We start from the raw sequence: 24,378 nt of genomic DNA, 5'->3' as shown, positions 1-24,378 counted from the left end.
ACAGTTTACCTGTATGGAATTCTGAAGGAATAGGTATCATTGAAAACTAATTCTTTAGTAATAGCAAAGGAAACAAGAAATATCTTGGCGCTACTTTTCAAAATTAGGTTCTCAATAAGAATTCTACCTTTAAGTCAGGATAGCCATGTAAAATTTAAAGATTTATTTTTTTTTCTAAGAAGAAACTGAAAAAAATTAATAACATGATTTAATAATGCTTTTTAACATTTCAATAACTAGTTTTCAGCTTTAGATAGGTTAAAGCAAGTTGCTCCAAATTATAAGTGTTGAGATTGTTCTGTAATTTAGAAAACTGTTACCCCTAGGATTAATTGCGCCAAATCAATTATTTTAGCAAGAGAGTTGATACATAATATGTAATGCATGTTATGATAACATTTTAATATCTTTCTCTCTTTTTTCATCAAGACAGGCTTATAGATAGACGGGTTTTTTAGGTTCTCAATTTTTACTAAACTGTAACTAAAACCTACTGTCTTTCCCATGGCAACTTACCAAAGAGATAGTAAAAACCAAGGATGGCAGGCTTAGGAAGTAACAGTAGTAGTACTGGGGGAGATATTTTAAGTTTTTACCTAATTTAAAAAATATCTACCTATAACTAGTGTCTGTTCATGCTGAACCTGTAGACCTGAGCTACTTGCATGATTTCCTTGAGGAAATTCAGGTTCTTTTATTAAAATAAATGACACATATTTCTGTTGTATGTATGGAAAACTTTCAGTTGTTATATACCTGTATTTTTAAAGCTTGATGCATGTAAAAATCTAAAATTAAATTCAATATATCTATATTAAGTACCTGTTGTGTACAAGGCACTAGTATTAGGCACTGGAAGTACAATGATGAAAAAATTACACAGTCTCTGCTCTCAATGAGCTTACCATCCACTGGGAGTGGGGATGAGGGGCAGATCAGATATGCCCAAATAAATGTAATATGTAATAGAATCTGCTAAGGATGCAGAAAGATTTTAGTAATGAGTTCAGTGAGGTCAGGAATCTTTCATACAGACTTAAGACAAATATTTTTGAGCACCTGATATGTGCCAGACATATTTCTAGGCATTATGGGTAAAAGGAATAAAACATGAAAACTGGTTCCCAAATCTCATTGCAGAGACAAGTCTTAAAAGAAATGATCATGCTCGGCAGTATGTATTAAGTTCTAAATGTACAAACAAATGTATGAATTTATTTTTTTTCATTGAGACAAATAATGTTTTAATGCTAAAAAGAGAGAGAGAACAAGCAGAGAAAGAAAAATAAAGCCGAACATTTTCAATTATATGGATGCTAAGATATTGGACATCTATCAGTATAAGATAGAACAATATATTTGAAAAATTATTCACAATAATCAGATGAGAATATACCAGGAATTTTGGTTTGGTTCAATTTTAGGAGAACATAATAGATAACAATAATCTGAACATAATAGACTGTACAAAACAAAAACAATAATAAAAATCATTATCCCAACAGTGCAAAAAGGGGTGTATTTTTTGCAAGAGCAGTACACCCATTATTAAAACATTAAAAATTTTCATTAGCCAAAATATTTAAAAAGCATAGAAATAAATGAACTTTACCTTGACATGGTAAACATCATCTACCTAAAACCAAGAGCTAGCATTATATGTAATGGAGAAATACTTGAAACCTTTCCAATAAGATCAGGAGTAAAACAAAGGTATCTTGTCATGGCTATTATTTGATCAAATGTGAATTTAAAGGAGGGAAAGATTAAAAACTATGATTTCGTAGTGTTAATTGATAAAGCTTTAAATGTCACTGAAGCTGTTGAAAGCTGACAGTGTTTAGGCTTAATTTCTTCCTTTTCTTTTTTGCCAGTACTATTTCTTTTTCTTATTCTAGATACTGGATATTGCTGAGTTGATCATTAATACCAGGGCTTATTTAATAGTGTGCCAAATACTTCCCAACATTTTTTTGTGGAAATTTTTTAGCAATTTTTTTTCTTTCTAGAAACGTTTTGAAAACACGAATTGATGGCACTGAGTAGTTTAAATATTTGATTTGTGAATAGCTTTTAATATAAAAGTTCAAATGTTCACTGACCATGTGGATTTAGAGGTCACTTTTTTTCCTCAGTTTTCAATTTGATTTTTATATGATTGTGGCACAGTAGGAAAGAATGGGATTTCTATCAATTTTCATTGATATGTGGTACAGTAGAAAAGAATGTGGGATTTGTAGTAAAAGGACCTGGGTTTGAATACCCTCTCTGCTTGCATCATTTATATGACCTTTAGATCGAGTCATTTAACCTCTCTGTACCTCAGTTTCTTCATTGGTAAAATAAGGTGGTTAGATTAGTTGAGCTCCAAGGTGTCTTCCAGCTGTAAGTCAGTGATCCTGTGAGATATTGAAACATTCTTTTCTCCTTGTAATTATCATCCTAGATGGATGTGTGGCATTATGAATCTCTGATATTATGGCATAATCCTAAATATTTATTTAGAATTTATACTCTGGCTACTTTAAAAATTATGTAAAGTAGAATCTTAAATATTTTCATTTTAAATAACCACTTTGGTACCTAAATAGCCCTTTCATTTGTGGATTTTTAGTGGATGGAATTATTTGGTTTGCTTGATCTGTAATTTTTGGTTCCGAAAAGTCATGCCAATATAAGCAGTTGAATGTTGTTTTACTTCAGTTTTTTTCACTTTTGAATTAATTTCATTTTAGCAAATCCCCAGGTTAGTTTTTTTTTTTGATGGAGTAGCAGATCGATTTGTTTTATATTCCTGTTTTGTAGAAAATATTATTTTTCTGGGATTATATTATGTATCAAGAGCTGTCTTTTCATATGTATCTATTTAAACTGTAGTTCACCTTTAGCAGTAAGACGCATTGATGAGGAAGGTTGTTTTTCAGTAAGTGCTCACATATCCATAGGCTAAAACATGCTTGTCATGATTGGCAGTTCAATTTTTTTTTTTTTTTACAAATTTGCCTTTTTTGACACATTGTCCTCTGTGTGCATGCTTGTGCTTAACTTTGCATGTTTAAAGAAACCCAATAATTTTGTGATTTTCTAATGGTTCTAAAAGAAGGGAGCTGAAAAACAGATGTTCCAGAATGTGTTTGTTGCTGTAACTTGGATTGAGAACTATATCAGGTATATTCTGCCCAGTCTTTTATTTATGCAGTTGTTTCACTTTCATATTTGTCAGTCTTCTGACTACAGAACATTTTTAAAAACATATCAGAGTATCAGTATATTGAACAATAAACATTACTAATTAAAGATAGTTGACTTAAAACACTAGAATAAATTGATGAGGCTTTAAAAGGCTCATTTCTTCTGCCCTTGCATCTTTTGGAAAAATGGTTAATTATACCTTTTAAAGATGTGTGGTATTGTTGGTATGGATACTATTATCAGTTCAGCCCTCAACTTCCTTTATGATTTTGTACTTTAAAAAATTTACTCTGTTGGAAAAATTTATTACCTTACAGCCAACTTGTGATCTGTTCTCTCAGAACTTAGCTAGGCTGGTCCTGGGAAAACATATATAGCCTTTTAACTGGGCCCATTAATTCACATACTCTAGTTAATTAATGTTTCCTTCTATGAAGTTAAATTTAGCAGAATGCGAAAGTGAGTTGTACAATATATAAAAAATGATATATAATGAACATACAATTCAGCAGGCATCCATTAGTTTCACACTTTGTAAAGATACTATACTATGAACTAAGAGTATTTTAAGATTGGTACCCTAAAGCCTTATCTCTCAAGGAGGTTACAGTCTAACAGTTAGGAGAATCAGGACCTCATTAATGGTGAAGGGTTTGGTTCTCCTCAGGGCTGCCTGGAACTCCCTGGGAGAGAAGATGCTCTGCCTTGTGATGATGAGCTTTTGGAACTTAATGTTGAAGGCTGGGTTTTAGACCTCATTGCCTACAGTGGTAAGCCTGGCTTTGTGGAAATTTGTCGGCTCCTTGCCTGCATGCTTCTCAATGACAATCTTCAAGCCTGTGGGTGGCCATGTAGAATGAGATCCCTCTGGTGCTTGACAGCAATGGCCAGCTTGTTAAACATCCATCTTTGTCAGTAACTACCCAGTCTACTCTCATGATAAAGGCTGCCACTCCTTTGTTATTGCATGGCTGCATTTACTATGTTGTCAATCATGAGGATGGCAAGTAACTTCTTATATAACAACTTGTAGACCATTAGCTCTACCTTCTGGTCATAGAGCTATGGTATGTGTCTCCATTCAGAACATTTGTTTCAAGTGCCCTGTGACATATAGGAAGCATAACTAGGATCAGATATTTAAGAATAATGTCTTGTCTTCATGTTTGAGTCATTTTAAAACAAAAATCTCGCTTCTGATATTATGCAAAAGCTAAACAGTCCTTTGGTTATAATTGTCTTCCAAGTTTGCTTGAAGGTTTTCTGAAATAAAGAATATATGTTAGACTACACCGTGATCTGGGAAAAAAGAAAAACATTTTCAAAATGAAAATAGATATTTGCTAAGTAATCAGAAATGATAAATTATTGTGGTTTTCAAATTGGCCCTTGGTTTGAATATTTGAGGCCTATGACATACTTTTAGAGATTGAACCAGATATTGCTAAGAATCTTACAGATAAGAGTTCTTTTCCTAAATTTTCTTTTGCCACCATCTCAGTTTATATATTTTTTTAACTTATCTTTTAGGTTTTCTGATCTTTGCTTGTTTGCTATTAGTCTAAACATTTTTTCCCGTTTAGTTCAATGAGAATTCTATAACATCAGAGCAACACAAGTTTAAAATGAGTTTGAATACCTGGTATCTTATATTGACCACTTGTATGATATATTTTGGGGTTGGGTGTCCATGAACTTGTATGGGAAAAAAAAATTACATCTTTTCTTTCACCAGCTTTTTTTTTTTTTTTTTTGGTAATCCTACGTACTTTATTTTATGCATTTAAAAATATTCTTCTAAGTGGTTCATAGGTTTCATCGTACTTCTGAAGGATTCCATGATATAAAAAAGTTAAGAATCTCTGTTCTAGAAACTGATCGTGAACCCTGAAGTAAGGTCTGTCTTCCAATGTATCATTTTTTTTTTCTGGAGACATTGGAAAGACTCCTTGTCTTTTTCTGTTTTCTTCCTTAAAGTGCCTATTTAGAATACACTGTAGAACAGAAGAAATTACATAGTTAACAAAAACAAACTCCTTAGTTTAACAAATATATAATGGTTACCTACCATTTGCAAAATACTATGTAGATACTGTGAACCACATATAGAAGAGCATGCAGTGAAGAAGCAAAAAGATTTCTGAAACTGTGACTCTTTAGTCCAAGCTATACTGGAGATACTGGTTTACATTTATTTCAGCAATAAAACCTGCACATTTTACACAGGCTTTTCTCTTATGCTATGCTTAATGATAAATTTATCCTTTTGAAATCTGTTTTCTGTGTTGCTTCGTTTCTGGCTGTTGTTTTATCTTATTCTTCCCTATAATGTCTCCCCAATCCATGTTTTTTCATAGCCTTCAAGATGGTCAGCAAGGCCAGCAGTCCACAGCCCAGGTCAAAGTCCAGTCCTGTCCCCCTTCCCAGGCTGCAGTGCTCAGTGCTAGCGCCTCCTTGCTGGTGAGAAATGGGAGTGTCCACTTAGAAGCGTCACATGACAATGCATCTGCTGTAGGCGGTAGCAGTTTGCATCATGAACTTGGTATGCAGGCCTTATGTAACCTTGGTGACATGGAAGTTTTAATGCAGCAGATAATGGGTAATGATGAACTGAAATTCACTTTCCACCTAGCTCCATTTCAGCACCATATAGAGGTATACTTAGAACAGAATTTGGGTTAAGCATGAAGAGGACAATATAACGACTTTTCTCCTCCCATTTTCTCTGCACGCTTGTCCCATACTTTTCTCTCTAGCATGTTCACTGTAAAGGGACATTTAAAAAAAATTTGCTGATGTTAATGTTTCATGGTTTCTCATAATATAAATAGTTTTATAGTTAAGTGCTTAAATATCTTGTAGAAGAATGCTGAATTGTTCTCTTGAATGCTTAATAGTTCTGTTTCTTGTGGGAAAGAGAGACACGTCCTGAGATAATGTTTTGAAGTGAAGGTTAATCATCTTTTCTAGTCCTGAATGTTATACTCTGAGATAATTACAATTGCATTATAATACCAAATACCTTTCTTTGCACCTATAATTTTCTGTTAGTAGATCTATCTATGGCCTCTAATTCAGTAAACATTTAGGACCATCGTAGATTTAGAGCTAGAAGTTACTTTAAAAGGCATCTAGTCTAACTGTTTCCCTTTACAAATGTGGAAATGGGGACTTGGAAAGGTTTAATGACTTGTCTAAAATCACATAGGAAGTAAGAAAACAGGATTTGAACCCAGGTTTGTAGACTCCAGATCTAACATTCTTTCTACTGCGTGCTGCTCTGCTCCACCTTGTGGATCCAAAGACAGTTTTTTTTTTTTTAAAAGCCTCTGCCCCCTTAAGGAGTTTATATTCTGTTTTACATGTTACATAGTTCTTTACAAATAAGTAATAATGATGATAATTGACAGATACAATGCTTGAAAATTTGGGAAAGACCTTACATAGATTATCAAATTTAATCTTATTAAGTCCTATAGGTATTATTAACCAGTCAGTCAGTAAACATTTATTCAGCACCTTCTTGGCATTGTGCTCAGTGCTGGGCGTAAGAAAAAAGGCAAAAGACAGTCTCTGCCCTCAAAGAGCTTGTAATGTAATGGGGGAGACAACATGCAAATAAGTATATAAAAAGCAAGCTGCATACAGGATAAATAGGAAATAATTAACAGAGAGAAGGCACTGGGATTAAGAGGGTTTGGGGAAGGTTTCCTGTAAAAGATGTAAAAGATTTTCATTGGAACTTAAAAGAAGCCAGGGAAGTCAGTAGTCAGAGCAGAGGAGCGAGAACATTACAAGCATGGAGGACAGCCAGAGGAAATGCCCTGAGCTGGGAGATGGAGTGTCTTGTTTGTAGAACAGACAGGAGGCCAGTGTCACTGGATTGAAGAGTACATGTGGGGAGTAAGATGTAAGAAGACTGGAAATGTCAGTGGGGGACTAGGTTATGAAGGGCTTTGAGTGCCAGATGGAGTATTTTGTATTTGTTCCTAGAGGCAGTAGAGAGCCACTGGAGTTTAGTGAGTGGGGAGAGTAACATGGTTAGACTGGCATTTTAGGAAAATCACTTTGGTGGCTGAAGGGTGGATTGATAGGAGTGGGGAGAGACTTGAGACAGGCAGACTTAGCAGCAGACTATTGTAATAATCCAAACATGAGGTGGTGAGGGCCTGCACTAGAGAAGTGTCAGTGTCAGAGGAGAGGAGGCATATTTGAGAAATACTGCAAAGGTGAAATCGACATACCTTGGCCACAGATGGATGGAGGGGTGTGGGAGTGAGAGATAACTTCTGTGTTGTAAACCTGAGAGAATGGGAGGATGGTGTTGCCCTCTACAGTAAGGTAGGGTGCAGGATTTAGTGGGAAAGATAATGAGTTCACTTTGAGACATAATGATTTTCCCCTCAAGGAGGGGAAGGGTGATAAACAGTGTCAGAGACAGCTGAGGTCAAAAGAAGTAAAGATTAAGAAAAGGTCATTTTATAGATGAGGAAACTGAGGCTCAAAGAGGTTAAGTGATTTTTGCTCTTGGTCCAATAGCTAGTGTCAGTAGGTAGGATTTGAATTCAGGTCTTCATCTATTTCTTAAATCATCATAGTATCCCTCCTCCTCCCCTTCTTTAGAGAGGAAAAAAAAGTCAGCAGAACTGATTGATATGTTGAAAAAGTCCAAAAACATGACATGTGTAATATCTGTGTACCTCTCACCTCCATGAGGGGTACCTTGGGAGTGTGTTCTCATATATCTTCATTTGAATCTCACTTGAGTTTTATAATTTTGTTACATTTACTTTGGATTTTTTAGTGTGCGTCATTTTTTTCCAATTTCATTGTGATAGTTATTGTGTATATTGTTTTCTAGTTACTTTACTCTGCATCAATTCATACAGGTCCTTCCATGCTTCTCTATACTCATCACAAATACAGTTTCCTATAGTATAGTAATATTCCGTTACATTCATGTGCAACAATTTGTCTAGCCCAGAGGTGGGGAACCTGTGGCCTCAAGGTCTAGCCATTCCCTAGTTGGTGGGCATCTTCCAATTCTTAGATATCACAGAAAATGCTTCTATAAACGTTTTGCGGTATATGGGGACTTTTTTCTTACAGTAGCTTACTTGGGTGTAAGTCCAGTAATAGAGCCCCTTGTTAGTCATTTTATTAGCATGATTCCAAATTTCTTTCCATAATGGTTGTATCATTTTACAACTCCATCAATAATGTGTTAGTGTGCCTATCTTTCTACAACTCTTACAACATTCACTGTTGTCATTTTTTCATTTTTGCCAATTTGCAGGGTGAGAGGTAAAACCTCAGGATTGTTTTGATTTACATTTTTCTTATTAGTGATTTGGAGCATTTTTTTCATGTGACTGTTCTTTTTAGAACTATTTGTTCTTATTCTTTGACCATTGATTGGTTGAAGGATGGATGGCTATTAATCTCATATATATTTATTAATTGTTTATGTATCTTGGCTCCTCAGCCCTTATTTGATAAAAAGATTTTTTCCCATTGAACCAGTTCCCTTCTTAGCTTGAGGTGCATTAATATTGTCTGTGTAGAAGCTTTTCAGTTTTAAGTAATCAAAGTGATCTCTTTTATCTTTTGTAATTATAGATCTTTTGTGATTGACTCTGTCTCTGGTTAAAAATAACATCACCTATTCAAAATTGAAAGAGATATAGGATATGTTTCTTTGAATATATTAATAGTTTTATCTATAATATTATGGCCAAGTGTCCATTTTGAATGCATTGTGGAGTGTGGTGTAAGATGTTGGTCTAAGCTTCATTTCTGCCAGACTCTTTTCCAGTTTTCCTAGTAGGTTTTATCAGACAGGGAGTTTTCCCCTATGCAATTTCTGTTTTCTTCTTTATCAAACATTAGTCTATTGAGTTCTACTGTTTGTGAATCTACTTTTTCTAGTCTGTTCCATTGCTCTGCCTCTCTATTCTTGACCAATTTTGGATGGTTTTGATGACTGCTGCTTTATAATATAGTTTGAGTAATAGAAGTATTATTCCTTCTTCATCCTTGCTTTTTTTCATCATTTCCCTTGATATTCCAGATCTTTTGTATTCCAAATGAATCTTATTTTAAACTACCTATTAAGAATAAGTATTTTCTGAAAATTATAAAGCAAGAAAAAAATTTGTGCATCTAATTTTGATGTTATTAGTCAAATATATAACTAGAATTTTACTGTTGGTATGTATGCATTTTCAAGTATCAAAGTTACTTTCAGTTGCAAATATATTCAGTAAAGTAGTAGCAGTACCTTTATTTAAAGCTAATGACATCTCTTTTCATAATATTTTTCTTAAGTGAGCCTAAAGTTCTTTACAGAGACTATTCATATTCATAACATTGTCATGCATCTTCATTTGATACTACCCTGTGTCATAGACTTTGCATTGTGGTTACTGTAGTAAACTGAAGGATAAAGTGTTAATTTGGTTGTTTTTGAATCCTGAGACATTTATCCCAGCAGGTATAATTGCAGCATTAGTTAGCTTTCTCTTATAAAGGTATTTGGTGTGCCACGAAGCTTTACCTAAGAATCCTTTACTGTATGAGCATCGTCTTTTTTTTTTAAATAAATTTTTATTGATATCGTTTGTTCTTTTATTGCCTACATTTCTCCTGTATCCCTTCCTCTCTTTCCTCACAGAACAGTCATTTCTTAAAACAAGGAATTTTTTTTAAGATAAAGAGGAAGAGGGGGAGAGGTTAAAACTGAGCAATACACCAAAAAAACTTATACATACATTTCTCACACTCAGGAGACTCTCCCTCACTCCACCTCTTCAGGGGCATATTTCTTCTCATACCTATTTTTTAGGGCAAAGCTTGTTCTTTGTAGTTTTGCAACATTCATTTTCACTAGTTTTGTGCTTCTTCTTTCCATCTACACTGTTTAGCCATTGTGTATATTATTTTCTTGGCTCCACTTAGTTCACTTTGTATCAGTTCATATAAGTCTACATGCTTCTTTAATTCATCATGTTCCTTGTTTTTTACAGCACAGTGATGTTCTATTCTACTTATGTACAAAGATTTCTTTACCCAGTATCTAATGTTGAAGTCTTGATGGCATAATTATTGGCATAATGAAATGCCAGTCCCTACCTAGCACGTGAAATGTTATTGTTTTCTTATATCAGTATGTATAGTGGTATAGGCTGCCGAATTGGGTTCTTTGCAATCCTTAATAAAGGGAAAAACCTTATGAGTTAAAGGACTGTGATATATATGTACTGTGGTGTATTAAAAATGACTGACAGAAGGAATAGCAGAACTTCAGTTTCATACTAGAAACTGGTAGGAAAACTCAGTTTCCTGCCATATATTTCTGAAGAATTTTGGCTGTACTCTTTTATTAAGTGCTTGACCATTTCAAGGGATTTTATTGATGGTGACCTCACTAGAATGGCAGGAAGGTAACAATTGTGCTTTAGGATTCTGTAGCACAAATTGTATTTAAATTAACATGATTTTGTCTGGCACAGTAGGGATAATGAATTCTTCTATGTTTCATTGGCTTAAAAAAGTACCAGTTGGGCATTTTTCACAATATTTAGGATGTATTTGTGTAAACATATATAATAAAATACCCACTGGAGACCTCTTCTTGAGTTGAAAGAAGCTAACAATCTGAAGAATGTATTCTTTTAGTTGATACACCTTCTGTATATAATACTTTTTTAGTTTTTGGAGGGGGGAAGGCAGGGCAATTAGGGATAAGTGGCTTGCCCAAGGTCACAAAGCTAGTAAGTGTGTCAAGTGTCTGAGGCCGAATTTGAACTCAGGTCCTCCCAACTCCAGGGCCAGTGCTCTACTCATTGCTCCACCTAGCTGCCCCTGTATATAATACTCTTGCACTGTAGCTTTGTGAGGCTATTTTGTGTGTATTTATGTATTTCTAGCATTCATTCCTTTTATTTAGAGAATCTCAGAATCAGAAGGGGCCACAATGTTTGTCTAGTTCAGGACATTCAAGTCCTCATGCCTTTGCTTCTTTAGATCTCTTCGCTACGTGTTTAAAAACTTGTTTTGCACTGCTCTATTTCTCTTTCCTTTGTGAAATAGTACCTGCTCATTATTATTCATAAGTTGTGTCATCAGTTAAACTTCTGTTTAAAATTATAATTGATGTCAGTGTAATTTCTGTTGTCCATTATGTAATTTTCATCATCAGTTTTAAAAATAGTTTAGAATTCTTTTGATTTTAATTTTTTTCACTAGTTTTCCAGTCTGTTACTAATTCTGATATTTGCTCTTATGACTTGATGACTTAATAGTATAGAGGCAGCTGGTTCAGGAATGAGACCCACATGAAAATGAGTCATTGCCTGTCAATTTAAATTTTATTTTTTGTAATGTTATTAAAAGTGTTTACCATATTCAGTGCCTACCACTTCTGCTCTTATCCTTTTTTTCACATAAAGTTGTAAAGTGTGCATTGTTTATAGCTTGCTTTTCTTTGGAAGTTTATTATAAACTCAGAATTTGTTTTCAAAGGTGACCATAAAACTGGGTGATGGGTGATGGTTCTGTCAGATGGCACCCAGTCTTGTGCCCATTTTTGGCACAGGGGTTCCCTGGAATCTCTTTCTGACCAGATTTTCTGTCCCTGTATTGTTCTCTAGCTGCTGTGTATTCTTGATGCCCCTACGGCTGCCTCTGACCCACAGCTGGTACTGCTTCCACCTCACCACCTTTGTCTGAAGACCTCTCTTTGCATCCTTGCGCTGGAAAAATGACTCATTGTTTTTGTTTGTTTGTTTGTTTTTTTGTTGTTTTTTTTTTGAGTATCCCATTCATAGTTAAGTTTGACCTGCTTTTTAAGTTATTTAGAGGGGTGTCATGGGAGAGTTTGGCAAAAATGCTCACTTTCATTTAAGACTTGTTTAGTTTCTTTTTATTCTTTATCTGTGGTGAATTCTCTTCTTTTATACAATTTTTTTTCTCTTTAAAAAATAAAGACTAGATAAAAGGCTTTAACTGGTTTCTTTTTTTTTTTCCCAAAAGCTAGCTACTAGTTTTATCATTTTAGTAGAATTTTTGGTTTCAATTTTTTTAATCTTTTCTCTGATTTTCAGAATCTCTTTTTTGATGTTTAGTTAGGTTTTTATGATTTGTTGATTTTTCTAGCTTTTTAAAAAGTTGTATGCCTATTTCATTGATTTGTGCTTTTTCTTTTTTGTTGATGAAAGAGTTTATAGAGTTATAGATAAAAAATTTCCTCTAAAGACTGCTTTGCTTGCATGCTTAAGATTTTGCAGTTCTTTTGAAGAAAATGTTCGTGATGTAAAGACATAAATTGAAGATGCGGTAAAAGAATTAAACTCTTTTCTTGTGACCAGGACATAATACAGTAGAGAAAAAAAAAGTAATCTTGGGCTCTTTTCCTGTATTACTCATAGAGGCAATTAGTGGATAGTGAATGAAGAGTAGTTTACCAGCTTTCACATTAGCTCCAACTTTTAGTTGGGACCAAAGACTGGAATGTATGCCATTGTAAATAATCTCCACAGGGAGTACCTTTCTAGTTGATTTTGTTGGGCCTTTTTATTTTGAGTGCGTTGATACATTTTTTTAAAATCCATTTATTCACATGAGAGTAGTTGATAAGGCATTCTTTGAGACATTCTTTTGATGAAGAGATCTGTGAGGAATAGTGAGCTTTCAGAAGAAGGGTTAATTGAAAACAAGGAGCACCTTGTCCTCTTTTGGTGAAGCTGCTATTTCATAGTTAAACTCTGGGCCTTGGTTTCCTCACATGTAAAAAGGAGGAGTTGGATTAGCTGACCTCCACGCTTTTTTCCAATTTTAAGTCTATGATTATTTGAAATACTGATCTATCATTCTCTGAAGTTTAGATCGTAAGTTATGAATTTCAACTTCTGACTTTTAAAATTGTTTTTATAAGGTCAATATCTAAAATAATTTTATTGCCTTCTCTGAATACTCATCTGTCAACCCAGTAATATGGTGTTGAAATAGAACTTAGCTTTGGTTTCATATTTGAAGCAAATAAGCCTCTCTAAACTTCATACTTTATGCATTTCTCATGTAACATGAAGAGCTTCACAAATATTTACATGTTCTAGTAAACATCCTTGTATCATGGCCCACAGTTTGTCATGAACTAAATAAAAAATATTTTACACTTTTGACCTAAGATGTTCAGATGTATATCAAAACTCAATATCACTTTGAAGAACTAAAAGTGCTTATTTATGTTTTCTATTTGTTAGGGTGATAGGTATATATGTTTTCTATTTGGAGGGTGATAGGAAATACAGATAAAGTTTAAAAAAATTTTAAACTTGTCAATAAATGAAAATATTTAATTCTTTCTCCCTCCCTCTCCCTCTCCCTCTCTCTCTCAGTGTCTCTCTCTCTCTCTCTCCCTCTCCCCCTCTCTCTCTCTCTACCCCTCCCCTCCCCCATTCCTCTCTTCAATCGGGCTTAAGTAACTTGCCCAGGGTCACATAGCTAGTAAGTGTCAAGTGTCTGAGGCTGAATTTGAACTCAGGTCCTCCTGACTCCAAAGCCAGTGTTCTATTCATTGCACCACCTAGCTGCTCCCATTTAATTATATCTCAAACAGAAATGTAGAGAGGTTTTGGGAAAGTACTTAATAGCATCAATAACTTCTTTTCATAAAACTTTTATTTCTGCAATTGTACAGTTGTTATTGCTTTACAGAAAGAATTTTAGGTGGTTGTAGCAGGTAACTTTGAATATCTAAATAACCAGACATGCTTTAGGAGAGATTGTGGGGTGGCTGAGTGAGATTCCTTGGCAGTATCTGGTCTACATTCATGCAGTAGATTGTACAGAGTGGGTCCCTAACAGACAGATGGAGCATATATGGGAATGGAGATACCAGCAAAGCTTTGGCTGGTCTTCTTGCTCCTGGCATTCCTCTCGCCCACCTAGATTTATCCTCCCACAAAGTATAAGCGTCAGTTCTTCAGTGATTACCACCATTTTCCCAAAATCCATGCCTTTCAAAAAAAACAACCACAGTTCTATTATTAACAAAGGAGATGGAGATTTCCTTTAGTCATCTGCTAGCCTGTTTATTATCTCACTTTCCATTGCACATCTCTACTGTTAAAAGATGTAGGTAAATCAATGTCAGGTCCTGTGCTATGCCCTCAGCATTCCAAGAAAGGTAAAGATAGTCTCTGCATTCTCAAGGAACTCTTAATCTAATGTTGGAGGCAATATACAAATAACTGTGCAAACAAGCTATATACTGGATAAATTGTAAATTATCAGTTCTTTTCATTTAAATTTATGGACTACATCTGTTATAGAGAAGGGCAGGCTTCTTTCCCAATTTTGAGTGTCTTGAGAAGGATCAGAAGGATTTTACAGAGGCAAATAATGGACTTTAGTCTTAAAACCACCTAGAACTTCAAGTATGACAAGAGAGATAACATATCAGTCAAAATAGCCTATAATAATCAATTCAAGATTGAAATTCACTGAATATGGTTTAGCAAATACAGAATTGAACTTCATATTGAAACCTAAAGGGTAGATTTTTGTCTTGATCTGGGAAAGGGAAAATGGTATGGAATGGAGACTCATTTAATATTTAGGTCTGTTCAATCTCCATGACCATAGTATAAATAATATAAATAGAAAGACCTTCCCTTCTTCTAGTTCTGTGTGTAGCAGAAGGAGCACCAAGTAAATCTTCCATGTGATTCACCAGTACCCAATGTCTGTATAATCTAGATAAATTCTAAAATGTTAAAATATCTCTGTTTTTGTAAGAGCTGTTATTTGCTCTGGGGCTTTGCATTTGCTATAGTACTTAAGTTCTTATATAATAAATAATATATGTCAGAGTAGTGATGGGATTAGATTTTCCAGAATGCAAGCATAATTAAGTAAACTTTTGTCTAGTCTGATTATTACCAGCAAAAAGAGAGAACTATATGACATAGGTAGTCCTTGGTGTCTGGAAGACCTGGGTTCAGATTCTTCCCCTGGCAAATAATAGCTTTGTAACCATGGTCAAATCACTTAATCTCTCAGTGCCTCAGATATATTTGTTTATAAGACTGAAAATTACAGGTGCAATGAGGGAAGGAGTTTTCATACAGGAAGCTACTTATGTAAATGTAATCACAGATTGACCCTATATTCCTATCCACCCCTGAAAAAAAGAAAAAAGAATGTAGGAGTTTAGACCTCAACCAAATGGTTTTGAATAATTTTAGCTTTTTTTTTTTTAAGACATCAACTGACATTTAAAATTCAATGATTTAGACTGAAGCAATGAGACTAAGAGTTAACTTGCTACATTTAAATTCCCTTTGTAGGCAACATCTCATAATCAATTATTGTTGTAAATCTTCTACCTAAAAATTCCATTAACCTTTCTGATTTTATTTTGTTGGTATCCAAATTTCCTTTGGAGTCAGTGAACATGGGTTCAAACCCTGCCTCTGAACCATTTGTGTGGCATTGTTGGGCAAGTCATTCACCTGTCTGTGCCTCCGTTTTTTCATTTCTAAAATTAGAGGGTTGGGCTAGTTCTGAGATAGAGCCTTTATAGCTCTCTGTCTGTCATCCTAAGTATAGTGAATTGTGTTGTCCTTATCAAAATGTAGTGAGACAGGTCAGTTTTAAAGTAAGTGTTCTTATGGCATAAGGCAGTATTTCACTATTGGTGGTCTTTCATTTTGCATTTGAGATGGTTAATGTGCCTTCATATAAATCCAACCAAGTTTTCTTAAATCTGTATAGACAAAAATTGGACTTTCTTTTTTTCTTAAGAGTATATTCAATGTAATTACGATTGGAATCTTTCTGTATCAGTTTACAACTTTACCCTTTCGATTCTCTTCTTTTTATAAAGCACAGTAACCTGAAATAAATTATAATTCTATTACTTTGTAAATGTTGTTTTTTAAAAAATATATCAGTATTCTTTTTCTGACACCTCCCCCCCCCATTTAAGTAAAAAGCAATGGCTTAAATCTAATTTCCTGAAATTTTTATTCGAATTAAATTTCAAAACTACTTGACTTACTAGAATTACCAAATAAAAGAATTAGAAGAATATATTCTGTTCCTTTTTGTATAAGTTAGACAATAAACATTTATTAACTATCTGCTGCATGCCAGGCAAACGTGTCAAGCAATGGGAATACAAATAAAAAAGGAAGATTATCCTTTCCTTCAGGGAGCTTAAAAATCTAATGAGGGAAGACAACACACAAAAGCAAGCTGAGAAGTAGGGGAGAGGGCATGTCATGGGGTAATATGATGTTTGTTCATACAGTCAGTCAAGTAGAGGACCTGCGGGAAATGAAGTATGTTCATTTTTTTTATAGAGATACACCATGAAGCCTCACTGTTGGCGTCAGGTTATCCAGGAAAGTAGCATGTTTTTAAATGCTTAAGATGCTGATACATCTTTTTTTTCCTGCTTATGAAACTATGACTCTTCACTACATACAGCTTGATTCTCTCCCTGTTCTCCTCCTCTCCCCATATTCCATATTTATGATGATACTTGGAACACTGAGCTGCTTGTCTGTGTGTCCTTCTGAGTTTCCTTCTATTTATTTTTAATGATTCATTGACACTTTTCTTCCATATTTATTATCACTATAATTATCCCCCTTCTCCTTCCAACTCCCCGTACCCCACAAAAAACCCTCGCTTGTGATAAAAAAGTATAGACACCCGTGATAAATCTACACATGGATTTGCCATTTCAGAAATTGGCTCATTTTATATGTCTTGTCTTCTACCTCTATGCCAAGAAGTGGGAACTATGATTTATTATCAGTCTTTTAGAATTATGATTGGTCCCATTCTATTTATCATAATTATTAAATCTTTTTCAGTTCTTTCCCTTTATAATGTTGTAGTCATTATATAATTTGTTCTCCCCACTTTGCCATGCAGCAACAAGGTTTCTTTGAACCAGCCCATTTTGTCATTTCTTATAGCACAATAATATTCCATTACTTATTCATACACCATAATTTCTTCAGTCTTTTCCCAATTTATGACTACCTACTTTGTAGTTTTTGTTATAAACAAAGATGCTATTATAGATTTTTTTTTGTATATATAGGTCTTTTCCCTCTTTGATCTCTTTGTAGTATAAGATTAGTAGGGAGATGATTGGGTCAAAAGATATATATATATATATATATATACACACACACACACACACACACACACACACCTCATCCCTTTTCTGTGTAAATAAGAGGAGGAGCAAAGAATGGGGGAAAAATTGAATAGGATCAAGGGAAATACATAAAATTAAACCATTTTGCATCATTCATTTGGTTTTTTATCTTCCTTCTTAAAATAAATAAAATAATAGATAAAATAATCTCTCTTTAGTTTAGTTATTATAGTCATTTTTCTGGAAGGAGAAATCTGGCACTCACTGGTTCTTTCCTAAATGATACTGAATCTCTGGCCACACTTTCTGGTACTGGCTGTATTTTCCCTTATTCCCTTATTCCACCCAATCTCCATTTATCTCCCCCCGACACACACACACACACACACACACTTCTTGGCAGTGGCAAGGCATTCATAATACTCCCTGCTCACCTTTATCAGCCTCTTTCCTCTTCCACAGTCATTCAACAATAACTTCTTCTTTGAAGTTGTCCTAAACCCCTTCCTGTTGGCCATTATCTAGCAACCTCCAGGGCATTCTTCTTTCTACAGAAATAAATTCATTGCCTGACTCACTGTCTTTTCACTCTACTTCTGCTTGAGGTGCTTCAACTAAATACCCTATTACCTCATTTTACTTAGTTCATACTTTTGATCCTTTTGTCACCCACAAATGGTCCATTTTCATGTACATAGACTCTGAAATTCCTTTGATCTTTTTTTTATCTTTCCATCTTTTCCCATGCTGGTACCCCACTCTGTTTCTTGTCCTCACCAGGACCTTCATTCGCTATACCTACGTTCTTTGGCCATCAACTCTCGACTTCACCATTGTCTCCAAAAACTCACATATCCTTCATCTAAGGAGAAGACCCAGGGTATCCACTTCATCATCTCCCACCAGTGGTTCTCCTGTACTTAATCATGGTCTTCAAAAACTTAGTTTCCTGCCAAGATAACATCAGCTCTAAAACACACTTCCTCAGTTCACCCTTCCCTTTGGGCCTGTCCTTGGCTCTGATTAGAGAAGTTGGAAGGCGTATATCAGAAAACTTCTCCCACATCCTCCTTAAAAGGAGGGCAAAAAGGGCAGCCATCTCCTCATTTCCCACTGGGCTGCAGCACTTCCTTCTCTTCTCCCCCACCCCCAAAGCCCACTTTTAAGCTTCTTTTTATGTGTTGTCTTCCCCCATTAGATTATGAGCCTCTTGAGGACAGAATCTGTCTTGCCTTTCTTTGTATCCCACTGTGCTTAGTATAGTGCCTGATACCTAGTTGTCTTGATCTATATCTTGTCACTGGGTCTAGATGGCTCCGGAGGAGAGAGTGAGGCTGGTGACTTTGCACAGCCCTCCCTCACTTAATTCACTTTCAAGTCATGGCATCACCTTCCTGATGTCATGGTCTTCTTCTAGAACAAAGGATAAACATCGATGACTCCTAGTAGGCTCTTGATAAATATTGAGTCCCTCTTCTTTCCCTGTCTAGAATTATTGGTGAGCTAGTTCATCTCGACACTATCCTATACTGTCAAATCCCTTGCTCCCTCATGCTGTTGCTGATCATACATTTTCAGTGCCTAATTCTGAATTATTCTCGCCATCCGCCACCTTTCCTCCCATTTACCTGCTGCTGAATGAAGCTGGAGAAACATCACAAAAGTGTGCCAGTTCTGTCTCGCCAGAGAAGCTATGGCAAACTGTTTCATCCTACTCAAGTCTTCCACAGCATCCCTTCCTTTCACTCTTTGAGTTGAATACTTCACCAAAAATACTGAGGCCATTCACTGAGAGCTCTTTCTCTTCTCTTTCCCTTACCTGGTATCCCTGTGTTACCTTCCTCCATTATCTCCTCCTTTAGTTTAGTCTTGAATCAAGAGGTAGCCCTTCTTGCCAAGGAAATTTTGCATGTAGTTTTGAACCTATTCTTTCCCTTCTGCTTCAGCAGATTGCCCTCATTATCAACCCCAATCTCTCTCTAATCTTAAGCGTCCAATTATTGGTTTCTTCCTTGCTGCCTACAAATATGTCTCCTAATTTGCATAAAAACTTTTGCTTTATTCAACCATTTTTATGATCTGTTGCCCAGTACGTGTCCTTTCTTTCTTGGATAAACTAGAGCATATGTTTCCAAAATGGACAATACAGCCTCCTGTGGGGCACTGAAACGATCCAGGGGGCAGTGGCAGCTGCGGGTGCAATTGGGGGGTGTTGAATAAATATAACGGGGTGGTGGAAGCATAAAGAAAGAAGAGAAGAAAAATTTTGAAAAACCATACATTTCATTTGTTGTTGACAGAGTTAAAATTGTGGTGATTACGTTATTTTGCAAATAAACACAAAATGCAAGTTAAACTTATAAGTGGTCAAGACTGCCAACAAGGTATCAACAAGCAAGTGTTAGCAGGTGAGTGTGAAAATTTCAGTGCAGGAAAAACCCCCACAAGTTTACAATAAATGATTAGATTTAAAATGCGGCATTTAAAATATAGATATAAATGTATAATTTTTTTTTGAAATGACAAATTTTAAAAAAACTGTTAAAGGGTTAAAGAAAGTAGATTTTCGGGGGGGGGGGGCGGTGCTGAGTAATTTTTTTTTCTAAAGAGGGCAGTAGGCCAAATAAGTTTGTGAACTTCTGAACCAGAGAAATCTATCTGTGCCAGAGTAGGCATTTAATAAATACAAATTCTCTTCCCTTCCCTTTCCCTACTTTCTTTTCTTTTACTTCTAAACATTCTGGCTTCTGACCTCATCATTCAATTTAAACTATTCCAAATTTATCCAATGATCTCTTAATTGTCTGATTAAATGGCCTTTTCTTAGTCTTCATGCTTCTTGACCTCTCTGCAACCTTTGACATGGATGATCACCACCTCTCCTGCGTTCTCTCTTCCCTCTAGGTTTTTGTAACTGTCTCTCTTGATTCTTCTTCCTCCTATCTGAATACTTTGTAAAGTTTTCTTTGCTATATTTTTTAAAAATTTTAATCAGTTTATTTTGTTACAACTAAACACATCAGTCACAATAGGCACCTCAATATCATTTAAATATGTTTAACTATAGTAGAAACCTTTTATTTAAGCCCCTGAAAGATATAATCTTTAAAAGGAAAATACAGTTTGTACTGGGGTTTCTTTCTTTGGAAGTTTATTTGTGGCCTATTCAATTTATTTTTCTAAGGGTTATTTATTACGTTCCATAAATCTGGACAATTTATATCTTTGTACGTATTCATCCATTTCATTTAGATGATTAATTTTATTGGCCTATAATTGGGCAAAATAGCGCCTAATAAACTCTGTGTATTTTTCTGTCTCAAATGTGTTTCTTGAAAACAACATATTATTTGATTTTGGTTTATAGGCCATTCTGCTATCCTCTTTCACTTTATTGGTGAGTTTCTCCCATTCACATTCACAGTTATGATTGCTAACTGTGTACAGGGTGTTCCTAAAGTCTGGACACAGGCAAAAATGCGTATTTTCAAGAAATGAGATTTTCAACAAGATTTTATGTAAGAAGACTGGAAAGGTAGAAGGGAGATAGGTTATAAAGGGCTTTCAGTTCCAAACAGAGGATTTTGTTTTGATCCTGGAGGCAATAGGGAGCCAATGGAATTTATTGAATTGGTGGGTAACAAATTTCACTTTAGGGAAATCACTTGGTGGCTGAAGGGAGGGTGAATGGGAGTGGGGCAAGAATTCAGGCAGGCACACCCTACTTTTATAGTGATGAAGGCTTGAGATGTTTATAGCCTGCACGAAAGTGGTGGCAATGTCAGATAAGCAAAAGGGCATATTGGAAAGATGTTGCAAAGCTGAACTTGAAATCAGGAAGACTGGGTATCAGCTGGGGTGGAGTGAGAGAGAATGAGGAATCCAGGATGACTCCTAGGAGTCCGAGGAACTAGAGAATGCTATTGCCCTCTACAGGGCATCCATCCTGTTCTTATATTTTTCTTTCTCTTTTTTGCCCTGTTCTCTCTATATGGGTATCTTTTGCTTATGATTAATGCCTCCCTTGATATATCCTCCCTCTAAATCCCCCTTGCTTTTTCCCTTCTACTGGCTAAGATGAAATTCTGTACCCTACTCTGTGTGACTGTGTATTCTTCCCTCTCTTAAACAGTTCAGATATCACCCACCCCCTCCCACTGCCCCCTCTGTTATATAAATTCTTCCTAGTGTGCTCCTTTTATATAAGATAATTTACCCTATTCTTTCTCTCCCCTCTTCCAATGAAGTCCTCTTCTCTACCCTCCCATTCTTCTATTGACATCTTCCAAACATAATAGTCACATCCAGGCCCTCATAAATTAAACTCCCTCTGAGACTCCTGGTTATAATAAAGTTCTTATGTATCATTGTTCCATATAAAGATATATACATTTTACACAACCTGGATCTGAACAGTGGATGACAGAGCTGCCAGATATCTCCCTTTCCTGCTCTTAGCACTAGATCTTCTACCCTGGTGCTGTGTCTCAGCTCTTTGGCCACTGGAATGTTCCCTGTCGCTGCTACTGCCTGCACCCCTGGAAAGTACCCCGTCCCAACTAGAATAGGTCTGTTGTGTTTTCTGGATTGTTGTGGAAGATGCGTACATCTCCCACGTCCATTCTGACAGGCTAGGAGTGAGATTTAGTTTGACATTTGTTTCCCTGAGCTCACGCTGACTTGCCTGGTACCGTTTCTCTACCTTTCTCCTACCTACTTGTAGTCATTTTATAGGAGTTGCCCACCTGTTCTCCCTAGTGTTCATCCTTTTCTTGATTGACTGTGCTAGTTCTTCCTTGAATCCATAGTGTTCTTTTTTTGATCCTAAAAGTCTTTCTCTTTAAAGCTGCTTTGTGCTTTGAATGCTGCTCTTCTGGGAAGTGTATGTGTCTGCCCTGCTAGAGGGATCATCCCCTCTCTGCAGTAGCTCCTCTGCATGATGCCATGGCTGATGGGGCCTCAAGGGAAAGGAAGAATCTCCTTATTTGGTATTGGTACAAGGGTCAGGTGCCACAGAGGGGCTTGCTCAAAAGGAGCTCAAAGATCTGAAACTTTAGGGCTTGACCTGTTTTTCAAAGGCCTCCCGGGATCTAGTCTCTTTCCCCTTCACTTTCAGCCCTTTACCTTCTGTGATCAACATCAACTGGTTGGAGGAGGGGCACCCTCCTTTTATATTTAAATTCCTGAATTTTGCTGCTCAGTTGATTAGTACTGGGACTTCAAGGATTAAAGGCTCACTTATGAACAAAATAATTCTGTATGATGCCTTTTTCCTGTGTGGAAATACATGTCTGATGTCTTATTTTCATATTTTAATGTCTCTTGTCTCTGCTGATAGAGCGTAAGTTCATGGAGGGCAGAGTTGGTTGTTGTTTTCTTTCTATCCACTGTGGGCTCAATAGTACTTGTTTAATAAGTGCATATTGATTGATTTATGATATTAAAAGCCAGTGTGGTATTTTGGATCCGGTGCCAGAGTCGAAGTTAGGAAGACTTAATTAGGTTCATATCCTAACCCTTAGCTGGGCAGGTTACTGAATCACAGCTCCTTAACACTGACTGGTTGTTAGAGGGCTAAGGGAAAATAGTAATATACATCTCCTTTTTTCTTAGGACTCTTTTATTGTGCTTTTTAAAAACTATTGAGAAATATTGGTCAGCCCAGTGGCTGTCCCACCAACACATCCTGCCTTGGTGTGCTAATAAACTCCTCTTTTATTTTCTGTTTTTGAGTTTCCCCTCTTCAGGGCAGAGGCCCAAACACAGAATTTTCTTTTTAGCAATCTGGCAAGTCAAGGAGACTTTTGAGGGCCATTTGTCTATGACTGTCAGAGAGAAGGAGCCTACTTCATCCCCCAGCCCTTCCAGCCTGCACTCAGGCCTTTGCCTAATAGCTGGTCTGAGTGGACTTCCCTGGTAGTTCCTTAGTCAATTACTTAGCTGTGAAGTGATTAGACAGTTTAACTCCCCCAAACTCAAGAAGGATAAGGAGAAATAAGCCCCAAACCTTAACAGTTTTTCTTATTAACACACAAAGACGGAGCAGAAAGGACAGCTGATGAATACAGGTCCAACGTTAGGTTGCCCAGGAACAGAATGGATAAGGGGATACAAATACCAATATGGATTTGGACCAGAATAAACCTCCTCTTGATTCCCCATTAGGCAAGCTGTTAAGTTTGGAAAAGGAAAAAGACTGCCAGTTTGACAGGGAATGTCCAGCATGGACAAGAGTCAGTAACTGTTTAAAATTGTAGAAAACAGATTTGGCCAGATAAATATGGGACTTTTCATTATTATCAACTGTGAATGTTAAATCCAAACTTGAAAAATTAGTGCCTAGGAGAAAGAAAAAAAGACCATGGCATTCTTAAAAAAAAAAAACAAACCACTTTGGTAGGGAATAATCATAGAAGAAGGAAGTAGAGATTTTGATAGGCCCCAGAAAGAGAGCAATTGAGGTGGACTTGATGGAACTTCCACTTCAGAAGTTCCCTAGTGTGTACAAGGTCTTTCTTCCTTGGAGAACTTTGAAGAGGAACACTTCCACCCATAAAAAAACTGTTGTGAGACAAGCTCAAAAAATGGGAGCTTAGAAGGAGTCTCAAAACAGCTCTCCCAGCTATTGGTAATGGGGATTCTTTCTTTCTACCTTCACAACCCTGGTCAAGGTGGAGATTTCAGAGATAAAGACAAGAAAAGGGAGAGAATCTTTTTCCTGGTTTGTAGAAATTTATGGCATTATAAACTAGAGACTAAAATTTGTAACTGAATTGTAATATCTTTACTGTAAATTTCCAAATTGTAGTTTAAAGTTTTTTGTAGCTGCTAAAACATTTTAGTTGTTTGAGTTTTGCAGCTAGGATTAAGTACCAACAGCACACTCATTTCTCCCCTTTCTGTAAGGTGATCCATATGTTTTATTCTAATATAAGTTGATTTCAGCTACTAGAGAATAAGCATAATTGAAGGTAGTTTGAAATTATTCAGCAGAAATTAATTGTTTA

At 35.9% G+C, this 24,378-nt stretch overlaps 1 protein-coding gene across 1 annotated transcript in view; it reads left to right on the top strand.

Annotated features, from left to right (window-relative positions):
• Positions 1-24,378, top strand: part of PCNX1 (pecanex 1) — a 219,248-nt gene that overhangs the window by 96,333 nt on the left and 98,537 nt on the right. The window contains 1 exon segment of the mRNA XM_036737003.1: positions 5,550-5,734. Coding sequence (XP_036592898.1) covers positions 5,550-5,734 — 185 coding nt within the window.

Source organism: Trichosurus vulpecula, chromosome 8, assembly GCF_011100635.1.
Source record: "Trichosurus vulpecula isolate mTriVul1 chromosome 8, mTriVul1.pri, whole genome shotgun sequence".
Lineage (NCBI taxonomy): Eukaryota > Metazoa > Chordata > Mammalia > Diprotodontia > Phalangeridae > Trichosurus > Trichosurus vulpecula.
This window is presented reverse-complemented; position numbering and strand designations above follow the sequence as displayed.